At 40.1% G+C, this 14,738-nt stretch overlaps 1 protein-coding gene across 1 annotated transcript in view; it reads right to left on the bottom strand.

Moving 5' to 3' along the window:
* The window catches only part of RPRD1A (regulation of nuclear pre-mRNA domain containing 1A), a 48,280-nt gene extending 34,199 nt beyond the window's left edge, over nt 1-14,081 (bottom strand). Inside the window, exons 1-4 of the mRNA XM_065628845.1 lie at nt 13,890-14,081; nt 1,790-1,919; nt 963-1,069; nt 791-885 (exon numbers count right to left, since the gene is read on the bottom strand). Coding sequence (XP_065484917.1) covers nt 791-885; nt 963-1,069; nt 1,790-1,919; nt 13,890-14,040 — 483 coding nt within the window. The 5' untranslated portion in view covers nt 14,041-14,081. The remainder of the gene's footprint in view (nt 1-790; nt 886-962; nt 1,070-1,789; nt 1,920-13,889) is intronic.
* Between the last annotated feature and the right edge of the window lie 657 nt (nt 14,082-14,738).

Here is a 14,738-nt window from a genome sequence, read left to right as displayed (position 1 = left end):
TTCTCCAAACAACATTGCAGTGTTCCTGGTTTTAAAGGTTGCCTTCCTAAAATAGATTTTTCATTTAAATTCCCGGTATAGCACTACTTGTAACTTTTATTTTTGACAGGAGTGGGTTTTTTTACAGTACCTTTCATTTTACTATACATTTTTGAAATTATTTTTCTTGTTGCTTTGCTTCACTATTGCATCAGACTACATCAATGCACTTCTTTTGGAAGTAGGGCTGATGTTCATAGAAGCCCAGATGTCTGTTACAGAGAAACATACTAAATTGTGATTATTTGAGGACAGTCATTCCTAGCCATAACAAAAAGCCTTTTGAGATAGGGCTGAACCATAATAAAAAGCCCACAAGAATTATAAAAGCCATTACAGGGCAAGTTAGACAAGACCTTTTCCCAACCATTGTGACTGCAACACTGAGAACTATTTTATTGATAAACCAAAACCAATCTTATTCCAATGTATGTGTTCCTCGTTACCACCCTGGAAACTGAATGAGAACCTAAAACACTGTAGAAACTAATGCTGAAGTGCTGATGTGGACAAAGCTAGATATATAGTTCACACATAGTGGTTTAGTGTCAAACTGACTGAAGGTACAGCACGCTCAACTTCTCAGCTCCACTTGTAACCTTAAGTACTGTGAAGAAAAGTTTCAAGTGCAGTCACCCTTGCTCAGACACAGACAGTACCTCATTAAAAAGAGCCCATTCAAAAACAAGAGTTACTGGAAAAACTTGATATCAAACCGTATGAAAATATAGAATTTCAAACATTCTATTACCTGTGGAGGGTCAGTGGGAGAACTTCGAGGTGAACAGTTATTTTCATCAACTTTTATCTGTTCGTATGTGCGCTTCCTCACCTTTCTGTCTCCATCTAAATGAAAACAGAGGAGTCAGGGAAATAATATTTCAAACACAAGACTGAATCTTCACACATACATAAATACTTACACAAAGCTTGCCTAAGTTGTTCTAATACATCATTTTCATAAACAGACCTTTCTTCCCAGATAGAAAGCACTCGGCCAAGGTGTTTCTTACAACTCTCATCAGACTCACTGTCACAAGAAAAAAAACAAAAAGGTAAAAATTAGTACTAGGTAAAAGTACAGCACTACCATGTGATTATCTTTCATAGAAGGACCTTGGCATACCTTATCAATAATGTATCAGGAGTCAAATTATCTCAGAAAATAACAAAATCATGTTTTAAAGAAAGCAAAGATCAGTTCAAGATGTCTTAGCAAGCACATTAAAAAAAAAGGCCAATGCCCAATTCCCTTATTCTGTTTGCTTGTTCAACCCATAAATCTGTAGGTCTGTAACCCTATTACGCAAACACTGCAAACAGGTTTGTGTTGCTTCAACAGCTGTGTACTATGTGAAAATAATTCTGTATCAAGGGTCTAGCATCCTAATGCAATGAGATGAATGGCTGCTGGGGAAAAACAAATCTTGCAACACTACTAATGAAACATATCAAACTGTTGTAGCATATAAACGCAGACTGAAAGCAAGTCTTAATTCAAGTCACAGCTAATAGCTATCTAAGGCAAAAGGGACTGAATGCAAATGAATTTACTGTGTAATTTCATCCAACAGCATTAAGACATTCAAGATAAAAAACAAACAAACAAAATAAAATAAAAACACAACAAGATTTCAAGTATAGAAATAGCACTCAAGGACTAGCTGGGTCAGAAGAGATGAACTGAGGACTTCTCTAAATTCCCCTCAAATACCGTATGAAGGACACTGCACTTAACAGTTTACTGTACCTTGAAACATGCTTAAAAGCCTCCACTATTATTGGAGCAAAGTCTTTCGTAAATTCTGGTCCTTTTCTTTTGCTGTTCTGTATGACATCATTGGCCAAGTACAGGAATGTCAGCTTTCTATTTGGTTTTGCTAATAAAAAGAGTGATAAACAAGAATAATTAGAAATTTTAGTTCCTTCAACTAATACCTATTTGTCCACATTTATACTAAAACCCCAAATCAAATGTGCTTTTCCTATTCTTATTACTATTTACGACATTTCACTCTAATTTTGTATTTAAAAATGTGAAGACTTCGGTGATCCATTGGCTTTTTTCCTCTCTTCTGCTGTAACTCTTTGCTCAGATGCTTCCTCCTTCATAGAATGACACAAGTTCCCTGTAGCCCCATCGCCAAAAATAAAGATAAAAACTCATGACATTCCAAAGTGTTCTTCAGCTCCCAACTATCTTCAGATGTTTTTCTGAACCTGATGTGATTTGTCAGACTGGCAGTCTTCATGGATTTCTTCCAAGTACTGCAACCTGCATAAATTTCTTACGCCCATAAAGTCCTCTGACAAGGAGCTTCACAAATTCACAATCACTCATGTGAAGAACCTCCTCCTTTTGGTTTGAATTTCTTATATAACAACTCCTTATTCTTGTATTTCAGCAAACTGAACAGTCAATCCCTAGTCAATCTCTCCATACTGCTGTGATGCTCCCCTCTCTCATCTCCTAATCACTAAAACACTCATGTGCCTACAGCTGCAATATCAATAAAACATTTTCAAAAATCACTTTCAGACTGCTGTGCTGTATCTGTTCTCCCAGAGTCATAAGCATTTTACCTCATTCCCATTAACATGCAATAGATTACAAGCTTTCAATTTACAAGTTGCTTTTGAAAATCTATTCCCTGTTTTCTATGTGTTCCTACTCATGTATTTTCATTTACCATCATGCTTCGTCTAATCTTCATTAGTCTACAGGTTTCTCAGAGCTACAACTCTTACTGTAACACTTTTGACCTTGTGTTAACACCAGAAAAACTTGCAATATGCATTACCACCACACAGACTCAATATGTATGCTCTGGCTTTAAAAAGACATTTCCCTTGAAAGACAAGATGTAAGTTTTTTCTGCCCTCTCGAAGAAAGCAGCACCGTACCAATCTAAGATTTCTTAAAACTTGTGCTTAGATCCCGAAATGATTTGATTTTGTTAACTGCCGCTCCAGTGTCTCAAACATGTGGAACCACCCCCCCCCCCCATACAAAGAGAAAATTTAATGTTAATATGCTTCTATTCTAAGGAAATGTTTTTGATAATAGACTTTGAACTATAGAAAGACTCCTCTGAAGGACTTCTCCTTGGAGTATTGAATTTTCTCATCCTCTTGGACAGACATATCCAAGAAGTTGAAAGAGTTCTGGGTTAAGTGGGGAAAAAAACCAAGACAAAACAAAAAAAACCCAAACAAACAAAAAACCAAAACAAAAAAACAAAAACAACAACAAAAAAACCCACCTGCATTAAAAGTAAAAATGCACCTATATCTTAGAATCAAGGCAAACTAAAAAAGTAGCAAAAAAGAATTAGTTTAGAAGTGATGGACACTAGGTGGATCTATTAAAAGGCTGCTCCAACCAGTGAAGTCACTAAATGCAAACACCAGGAAAGTCATCTATTTGGGTCACAATCTGGCTAAACTAAAATGCAGATTTTTGTAGACTTATGCTACTTAATTTCTATATTAAAAACTGACAATATAGCAACACATCTACCGGTGTTTCAGGTAAATCATAGTTCTGACACATAGAAAGCTGTGAATTATTCGAAGAGAGAATCTTCATAAATACATCTTGTCTTATGGGTGCACCAAAATTAACTAGCATTTACCAAAGCTGACCCTGCCCCCCTATTTCATAAGTGAACCTAGAATTAACACTTAAAATCTAATGAAACGGACTGTTCCCCATACTACATCCCCTGAACTGCATGCAAGATAGGTCCTTTCTCATCCATTTCACACACAAAAAGTCATGTTTTAATCCTGAGTGATGTAATTAATTTGTGACAGACCTCAACTCCCTTGTTGCCAACAAGCAGCCAAATCAACTAAGCCAGTAAAGACAGGAGATGTATGCAATGCCACCAAGTCAGGTGATGTTGACTCTTAAGTCTAGACTTCATCTATTGACTATACTAAACAGATCAATATACTCTATTTGGGAAAAGCATGCTAAAACCCAGAAAGTTACATTCAAGTTTGTTTCCTCTAGTACTATCTTGCAGCTTACCACTACAATTCAACAGAAACAAAGATGCATGTAATGAACAAGAATCCTCAAAACACTATTAGGCTACCTGTGCTGTTGGTTAGAAACTCAACTAATATTTTACCCTTATGTTCACAAAGAATATTGTGAAGTAGAATTTAATTCCTCTTGCTGTAAGACTGCTCTGCATAAGATTCCAAAGCTAAAAAGTACGCCTACTCTGAAAAAGTGTTCCCTCGCACTTCACAAATCTTCAGGAGAAGAAAAATCTTCAGCAGTAGTAGACCACTCTGTCTTACACACAGGACTGAAGTGCAACGTAACCTTTAGCAACTGAGGCTGACAACTTCGAGCTGAAAAACAAACAGTGTTTTATTGCTACTATGACTAAATGAACTATTGAAGTCTGAAATACAAAATTAAATTCTAGATCAGATAGATCTGTTTAAAAAAATATATCTGTTTAAAGCAACTCTTTTCAGTGGCAGTGACACTAACTTTTTAGCCCTGGGATTTGATATCCATCAGAACACCAAAATGGATCAAAGAACAATTAGACTACTTAAGCAAAAAAGGTGCTCTCAACACTTGGCAAGGCTATTAGCAAAAAGCACTCTTGTTGTCAGAAGAAAATTAAAGAAAAAAGGTACGACCTTAGGTTAAAGAAGGATCTGAAAGGCACATACTGCCAGAATATACAGTGTTAGAAGCAGCTAGCCCACAGCATCTCTAGTGCACTAACAGTACAGTCTGCAAACACAAAACAGCTAAGAAAGCACTCATGTTGGACCGAGTCATCTTTTCAGAAGCTCTGTGTAGTGTTCACATTACTCTTCTGCTGGTTCCAGTTAGATTTAACATTTACCTTCCAAAGCAGCTGCCTGAAGTGCTGGATTCTGAAATATTTTAACAGTTCAATGGTGTTGTCTGATTTAAGAGCCATATTAAGCAGATTAATCTTCAAGCATTCGCAATGATGTTAACTGGGATTGGAACCTGGCTACTGAAACTAAGTCACAAAAATGTATCTGACACATTCAAATGCCATTTAATACTGTGCAAGTATTCGTATTTCACCTGCAACTAGCATAATCAGGCATCTGTGGTGGAGAGACTTAGCATCCTCACTATCAACCCTTAGTTTTTGGCAATCTATACTCTTAGGAACACATACTTGATAGCCTGGCCTGTGTATTCCTCATTCTCTACCAGCCCAATATAGATGCCCTGCCATCGTATATTGAGTTCATAATGCGTAGAGAACTATGACACTGAAGAGCCACCACTTTTGCACAAGAAACTCTAGTGTTTTACCTTGGAAGGCAGTAAGTGTGGGGTTTTTTTCCACCGAGGTTAACTCTGGCAATCAAAGCCAGCATAATCACCCATATTTGTCTTCTCCAGGTTTACCTCCTGGTATTGGAAATTGAGCTCCCATGAAGATTGCTAGAAACACACCCATTAGTTTCATGCTGTTCTACACCTCTTCCTCAGAGCTGAGAGGTATTTTCCGTCTTAGATATATAGGAAGAAACTACAGAGAAAGAGAGGCATAAGGGATTTCAATTACATCCCACTTCAAGTATATAAACTGTTGACCCATCTGAACAAGTTACATCAGGCTTTAATCTCCTACAGGCTGGACCTTGAGTGAAAATATCATTTAACAAGAGGTTTTGAGAAAAGGAGCATCAGTAGGTTAAAATCCCACAACAGTTACCAGCACTAACCAGTTTCTTTTTTACTGAAGTTCTCTAATATGGATTAAAAAGAGAGTTGTCTCAATTTCTTTTGAATTACATAAGTCAACATACATGCAGCAGAGTATGACTGACAGCACTTCTCCCAAAATCCTTGAGACACTACCTGTGTTACAGCATGCTTCATACCTTTGCACAAGAAGTTATGTGACATGTTTGTAGACATCTGACAACAACCTTGAATCTGTTTATTACAAGGTTGTGGTGGTGGTTTTTTTTGGTGTTTTTTTTTGGTTTTTTTTTTGTTTTTTTTTTGTTTTTTTTTTAAGTCAAGCAGCACTGAAACTTGAGTGCAAGACCACTGACCCTTCATACTGAGAGCAAAGCCGAGTTTTTATGCCAGCTGATTACGTACAGCGTCTTTGGTAAGATGACTGAAAGTATATCTGTAAAAAGTCACTTGAGAGGCTACCACCAGAAAGGACAATTCAAAAATAATATAATCCATAAAAGGTAAGTTGTACAATGAGCACTTTATCTTAAAATTCATTAACCTCCTGTTTACAAAAAGTTAAGCTAAGTGTTCGACATTGCACAGTCACCTGATTCCCCTGGTGAATTTTACCAAGGTTCGAGAACTGCTGTGTTTCCTTTTCAAAGAGGGGAATGAGATTGCCCACAGAACACGTGTTCAAGGTTTGAGGGTCTAAGTACCTTGACTTTGAGTGTGGAAGCTAGCAGACAAAGGGAACAGAACACAGCCTCTTTCCCAGCAGTAGCTCTATCAGCATCAAATTACCGTGGGGATGCGAGAAAGTTGGTCACAAACCAAGGAAACCATTCCAACATAATTACTCTGCAAAAGCTTCCCACTGCACTTAGTGTATGCCGTATTACCTGAACACATGAAACAAACAAATTCCTTTCATTGCCTGGCCGGTACAACACCAAGATGGACAGGAATCAATAGCAACAACAGTTCTAAGATAGGAAATGACTGAACTCAAGTAATCAGAAACAGAATGATGAAATACAGTCATGTACAGGTATAATACCAGGATACAAGAGGTACAGCAATAAATGAATACAGATTTGTGCACACTGCATTCTTTCAAGACTAATATTACAGAGTCAGCTCGTCAGGTTGGATTATGCAATTCAGATGTGACTATCTTAAGTTAAAGATTCTTACATTGCTAATTTGTTGCTCTTGACTGTAGGCCATTTTGTAAATCATATACGTAGCAAATACCTTTCTCTAACTTACCTCAAGGACTGAAATTTTGTCTGCTGTTGGTTGATCTCCAAATCCTTTTGGATAGGTAAGAAGATTCATGTGGATGAGCACAAAGCTACCCACAAGCAGCTCCATCTTAAGTATCTAACTGGCCTCAAGAACATCTAACCAGTGAAATCAGGATTTCTTTCAAGAAAATAAAATCTATTTATTCTCATGTGTGTTACATAGGCCAGTGACACTATACCACCATTAAATAAAATAATCTTGCAACCATCAGTAGCAAAAGTTTCCTTCTCTTGGCAGAAGAACTACACCACATACTACAGAAAATACTTGCTTTCAGTCAGAAACTTGTTTCTCAAAACCTACTTCACATCTGCAGGGCAACATATTTCTACCACTTCTGGCTGTAGTTCTGCTCCGAAGCAGTAGACTGAATATCAGAGCCATTCCAATGTAGTACAACTTTCAACTCTGGGTTCAATGTTGCTAGGCCTTCTGAATTCACTTACTAAAATCCTCCATCTTCCAATTGTCAGCAGCATTGAGAAACTACCACAACAATCACTAGCTTCAGAAAAATGTATTGCCTCAATGCCAACAGCTATGAACGAGGACCTAGACAGTAGTATACGTCCCAGCAGCAGCAGTTGTAAACAAAGAGCCATAAGAAAAAATACTTGCTGTTTATACCACTGAATGACTTCAACACCCCAAAACCAAAAAGTTCAAGCATAATGTATTAGCACAGCAGGTAAACTGGCAGACTCGAGTGCTAAAAAAATGTCTCTCTGTAGCATTCCAGATGTACTTACACAACTGTGTGTCTGTGTCTTACAGACAATACACAATGGCTCTGCTAACCTGGACAAGCTTTGCAGTGATGACAATGACCAGTGTGACCCAGGGTGGGGTGACAGATGACAGCCAAAACAAAAGGTCAAGTGATCAAGGCACAGGGCAGGGGGAAGGAGGGTGTTCACCATCACTTTCTGAGACTGACTAATATATGAGATACCACGTCCAGCTCTGAGGAAACAGATACCTGAATGGGAAATTAGGTTTAAAGATACAACAGGTCAACTATTAAAATATCACTAAAATGTAAATACTGAACAAGTGACTGAGCTGGACCTGAAAATCTTACATAAAATGAGCTGACAGGGAAAAAAAGATATTACAGACAACTAACTGGAGCTTGAAATTAAAGGTCCCATATTACCAAACTCAAGCATTTAGCAAGTTTATTTTTTTCCCTTTTAAATAGAACATTTTAACCCAGAATAGCAAATATCACATAAAGCCTACCGAACAAGTGCTTACTACTAATCCTTGAAGGCTGATGCTTTCAATTATGGAATTGAATTTTTTCACTTCAGAACAGAACACACAAACAACAAATCCCTACAGCTGCAGAGACTCCTGAAATCAGGGACCAAGAGATGTATGCAAGAGAACATACCTGATTTGCAAATTACAAAAAAATAAATCTCAACACCCTCCACCTCTGAAGAGCCTCTTCAAGGGGATTCCTAAAGGTTTTTTCAGCAGCCACTCAGTGCCTGCAGGTTTATACAACAAAGCTGTGTGTGTAATGCCACTACTTAATTTAAACACCCCCCTTTAAGTCAATACCTTTATGGATACACAAAATGATATAGTTTTAACAGGCCCATCAGTTGCATTTTGGGAATGACTGACGTATTCGTATTACAGTTAATTAATTTGTACTACTTAGCTAGTTAAATACTGCGTAAGCTTATGACCTGGGGCTGTTTAGCCTGGAGAAAAGGAGGCTGAGAGGAGACCTTATTCCTATCTACAACCACCTGAGAGGAGGTTGTAGCATGGAGGTTGTTGGTCTCTTCTCCCAAGTAGCAAGTGATAGGACAAGAGGAAATGGCCTCAAGTTGTGACAGCGGAGATTTAGATTGGATATTAGGAAAAAAGTCTTCGCAGAAAGTGTAGTCAGGTGTTCGAACAGGCTGCCCAGGGAAGTGGTAGAGTCACTATCCCTGGAGGTGTTTAAAAGGCATTTAGACGAGGTTCTTAGGGACATGGTTTAGTGCTAGAGTTAGGTTATGGTTGGACTCAACAATCTTGAGGGTCTCTTCCAACTGAAGTGATTCTATGACTACTAAGCAATTAACTGTTTAACTTTGAGTGTTACATTTCATACATCTGAAGTAGAATAATTTTCCTGGGTGCACAGTCTTCAAGCCTTTATAAAATTCTTCCTAATCCCCCCAAAAGGTCTCTGTAAAATCATTAGGTTATGTGACAACATTATCAGAAAAGTTAATCCACACAAATTCCTTTGAAGAAATCACAAAGCTGTGATACCACAAGTACCAAAGGAAAAAAGGTACTTAATAGCCTTTTCCAGAAAAAAAATCTAAACTGCATGAGATTCTCATATTAGTAAGATATTTATTACAAATGAAGTAGTGAAAGACTAGCCCCTCACCAAATTATTTATTCCATAAATCAGCTATGAAATTCTAAAGAATCCAGACTCTTGGTCAGTGTCAGCCAGCACTAACACAGGCAGCAGCCTAAAGAGGTGAACCTAGCCTCACAGTCTTCCTTTGTGCCAGCACCAGCTTTCCATCAGGGAACTCATTTATTTCAAAACTAATTATCCATTTTGCTGGATTTTCATTAGCAGCACAGCACAAGATACTGTCAGCAAGAAAAAAGGATCAGAAATATTTAGAGGCATATTTAACCAACAGCAGAGTAGAAAACGAGTTGTTCTGTTGTCATTGTAGACCTCTGCTTATCTGTCAAAATAGGAGAAATCTTTGTTATTTCATTATATTTCATTATTTAAGTTAAAGGCATTCTATTAATCTTTTCCCATCATTTTATTCATCAATCGGCAAAAGATCAATGAAATAGAGGATATATTTTCCACTAAACATACTAATAGATAGTGAGAAAAACCCTACAAACACTAAAATGTGGAGTACCCGGAGTGACACCTGAGCAGTTTTGCACAGATGCAGAATCAGGAATACTTAATACCCCAGGCAGAGCACCAGCTCTGTCACAGCCTCACCACAGTAGTGCAGTTCATCCATACGCTTTTCATTAGCACGTTATCTGAGGTCAGTCATTTAACAGTATGTCTCTACACTGTGTCTATTGAAGCATAAAATACACAACTCCTTACCATAATTTCATCAAACCACTGGTTGTTTTCCTTTAATATTTGTGACAGTCACCAGGAGTGTCTGGTCAATGCAGAATTATCGGTACCCTGTTTCCCCGAAAATAAGACAGGGTCTTACATTAATTTTTGTTCCAAAAGATGCCTTTTTTTTACATGTATAGCCTGTACACTAATTTAAGTCGACTTTTAAAATGAACTGTAACTAGGGCTTATTTTTGGAGTAGGGCTTATATTTCGAGCATCCTCAAAAATCCTGAAAAATCATGCTAGGGCTTATTTCGGGGAAACAGGGTACTTTCACAATACAGTCAATTATAAAATATATTATACTAGCTCTCCTCCAATTTCTGATTATTTCTAAGAATGACTCTATGAATTCTATATGCCCATATTTTAAGAACTACATATTAAGGTTATGGCAGTATTAGGGGAAAATCATATATGCATACTCCTTCAGTAACCAGAGTCACATCAACTGTCTTGGTACAACTTGAGCAACACTGGAGTTCAGCAAGACAAATCCGAATTTATGTCACTGATCCAAGTTATAACAAAGATGTGCAAGTTTTGCCTGTTCTCCAAGTTTACATCTAAGTGCAAGAATTCACCAAGAGAATCAATGGAAGTTTGTTGTACTGTAGAAAGCCTGTAGATGAAGGTGTATGAAACCAATGATCTGTAGAGATGCCCTAATAAGGGACCCGAACACCACCAATGAATCCAAGCAAACAGAAAGGGACTAAGATACTACATTGCTCAAGTTCTATACACATATGAAAAGTAGCCTCTTCATCTCTACTCCAACAGGACATAAAGACAATGACTGTTTTAAAAACAAAAGAATTAGAACCAAACATTTAGGAACAAAAGAGCTGTGATCCTAGCACTCGTTCTCATGAAAAACTAAAGACGTATTCAGAAAGGTTCGTGCAAGCTGATCTGACGCAAGGGATCTTTTACCAAAACTGAAAGCATCCAGGAAAAAATGTAGTATCACACTGTGTTGTGTTCAACTCAGCTGGTTACACTATGTTCTACAAGCCTGAAAAGGATTAGACTGGAAGGAAGGTCTGCAGATGGGAGTGACAATAAGAAAGGGATACAATGAAAAGAAATAAAATTTAGAAAGGCAAGGTTCCATTTTCGGGTCCAGTACACTACTGACCAGCAATAGCAGCAGACAATGCCCATAATTTTGATGCCCATAATTTTTATGCCCATATTTCCCAAATAAAGACCCATTTTCCTCTCAGGTAGGAGGGAAATAATATTTCTACAGTTTGGATGGTGGGCAGGTCAGGAGCCTTAAACTTGCTCTATTTACGGCCTCATTGCCAGCATTCTGCTTTGTGATGTTTTATGCAAGTCATTTCACCAGAGCATACTGGTTTTTCTTCTCATCTTCCACATGCTGTCTGCTTAGACCACTAAATCCACCATTTGGGGATTATGAACCATGTTACAATTCTGTGCTGCAATTAGCAAAAAGATAGTACTGGGCAAATGTAAGCTAACATTTATGAAGCTCAGGTACTATTATCACAAAGAGAAAAATCAAAATACATCCCATGTATCTTAACTATGCCATCTTCGAATGAAGTGGTAGAGGAACATAAGAAAGAAGAAACATTTCACATAAGGCCTAAAAGCCCAGAAGAAAATGTGCAGGATCTGGAAAGCAACTAACCTACTCCTACTGGAGGTAGACTATATCGCATGCTTCCACAGATCCTTGAAGGTTGGCTTCCAAAAAGAGGTCACCAGAAAAATCTTACTTTGAAGCAGCAAAAGCTAGACAAAAACTTCAACAAATTGAAGATAAAACCAATTATAGCAGCTATGCTTTATCTGAAGCTCCTGAGCAACATCCTCAAAACAGGCTTAAAAGTGGAAGCCAGACACTGAAAGCTGAGAAAAAGCAAAGTATTCCCATGAGTTCTTAAGATTACTGTCCTTGTCTCGCTCAATGCCACCTTCAAACATGCAGACCATGTTTCAAATATTTCATTTCTCCAGTTAGTCAAACAGCTCTACAGGAACATTATGCTAATACTAAATACTAATTATATATAATATATACTAATTATGCTAATACTATAATACTAATATTATAGATCATTATGAACTGGTATTTTGCATGTTAATTAAGATGAGCAACTAAAACTCTGGCTGTGTGACAATTAGTTTAAGATACTTTTCTGATATCATTCAGAACACCAAACATTCAAGTTGTTTAGAAGGCCCAGAAACATGAAATGCTTCAGATGCAAATCAGAGATCCTTTCATTTGTTCTCCTTACTTGTAAGATGAAATATGTGACTAAATAATTTTTTCTTTAGGTAATAAAGAATTTAAATCATGTTCGAAGATCAAACGATAACATTTCACACAAAAAGCAGGAATGAAAACACAGTAGCCATGTGAAAACCTACAGCATTCACAGGAACACATTTCCATAGTATAGTGTAAAGTTTAGTATTACTTCATACTCAAGATTTTTATTTTAAGGGTGGTTGAATCTATTTGCTATGAAGTTATGCCTACTAACCAAGATGTAGTTGTGATCCAACCATGCACTCTCTCCTCTCAGCTGCACAAAACTAAGGGAGTAGTTTCTACTCCATTAGTCCTGTAATAGCTTAGTGTTATTTTTCCTCTCCACTTGAAAATCTAGCCTTCTACTTTTCCCATTAAAGAGCCACATATTAATGGAGCTCCAAAGGAGCTAGTGGAAGACAGTAACATTTCCTAAAGCAAGGTATAGTTCTAGCAAGTGATTTTTCTTTTTTCTTAAATGAGTCAGATTAAGTTATTTTCCAGTCAGGTCAAATAAGCCTTCATATGCCATTTCTGCCTTTCAGTCACCTGAACCACTGCCTATACCTGCAAGTTCTTTCCTATTACAAGGAAAGCCACATAAGAACCTAAGTCTGCACACCCAACATCAGATACTCAGCAGAGTTGGAAATTCATACATTTTTATTATGCTAACAACGGTATTAGCCATTTGGCAAAAACAGGAAGTAAAAAAACACTTTGGACACATTAAATTGCTTTTTTTCCCCCGAGAATTTCCATCCTTACTTGCCCCACGAGAATTGTTGCTGGCCTAAGTGGACAAAGCCACCATCTCAGGAAACTCAAACAATATTACAGATAGCCATAGTTATAGATGATGAAAGGCAGTGCCTAAAAAGGGTCGTCTTGGAATAGCCGTAACTATGACTATTAAAAAAAAAAAAATTAAAAAGTCCTAAACCCCTTGCGTGTCGTCTTCCTTCCCTTGTCCCACGTTCCTCTCTCCTTCCACAAAGAAAGGGAGTAAAACACGAGAAGCAGCCTCCTGAGATGCATCTCACTGAGGGAGACGGGGAGAATGGGGGAGGGACAAGAGAGGAGCCAGGGGAGTAGAGAAATAAAAAGCAAAAGCACCACCCACCCCACAGTCATCTAGAAATCGAGAGCCGGGGTTTAGCACTTATCCCAGCAGCTCCGCTCTCCCCAGGCGCTGGGGTGGGCCGGCCAACCCCCCCACTCCTTCCCCGGCCCGACAGGCCGAGCAGCGCTGCCATCCTCCCCGCAGGAGCCGCACACCCCCGGGCGGGCTCGGCCGCCTCCTCCTCCTGCGGCCGCGCAGGCCGCCGCCCCCGAGGAAGGCCCCAGCGGGCACCCCAGGGCGGGAAAAGGCCTGGCGGCGGCGGCGGCCACGCCAGCCTCACCTTTCCGCAGCTCCCGCTCCCACACGCTGACGATGAGCGCCGAGTGCTTGCGGTGGTGGATGAGCCACAGGCTCAGGGTCTGCACGCTCTGCTGCGAGTTGCTCAGCTCCGACAGCTTCCGCTCCAGCGCCGCCTCTGAGAACGCCGACATCGCCGGGCCGCGCTCGGCCCCGCCGCCGCCGCCGCCGCCGCCGCCCCCACCGGCCCGGCCCGGCCGCGCTCAGTCCCCGCCTCTCCGCCCCAGCGGGGGAGGAGCCGGGCGAGCCCCGTCCCTTCCCGCCTCGCCGGCCGCCACTTCCGCGCGCCGCGGCAGCCCGGCGCGAACAAAATGGCGGCGTCCGAGCCTCCCGGAGAGCCGCCCAGCCCCGCCCCGCCCCGCTTCTCCTCCTGCCCTCACTTCCGGCACACGCCCACAACGAGGCGGGGCGGGGGGGCGGGTCCCGCCTCTCTCCCAACAGCCCTCGCGCGGCCCCCGGGGCGGGACCGTGGGGGCGGGGCTCACTCACAGAGTGACAGGGTGTCAGGCAGGGGAAGGGACGTCGAAAGATCATCCAGTCCAATCCCCCTGCCGGAGCAGGAACACCTAGGTGAGGTTACACAGGAAGGCGTCCAGGCGGGTTTTGAATGTCTCCAGAGAAGGACACTCCACAACCTCCCCGGGCAGCCTGTTCCAGTGCTCTGGCACCCTCACTGAGAAGAAGTTTCTTCTCGTATTTACGTGGAACCTCCTGTGTTCCAGTTTGTACCCATTGCCCCTTGTCCTATGATAGGTTGTCACCGAGAAGAGTCTGGCTCCATCCTCGTGACACTCACCCTTTACATATTTATAAACATTGATGAGGTCACCCC

Source organism: Caloenas nicobarica, chromosome 2, assembly GCF_036013445.1.
Source record: "Caloenas nicobarica isolate bCalNic1 chromosome 2, bCalNic1.hap1, whole genome shotgun sequence".
Taxonomy (NCBI): domain Eukaryota; kingdom Metazoa; phylum Chordata; class Aves; order Columbiformes; family Columbidae; genus Caloenas; species Caloenas nicobarica.
This window is presented reverse-complemented; position numbering and strand designations above follow the sequence as displayed.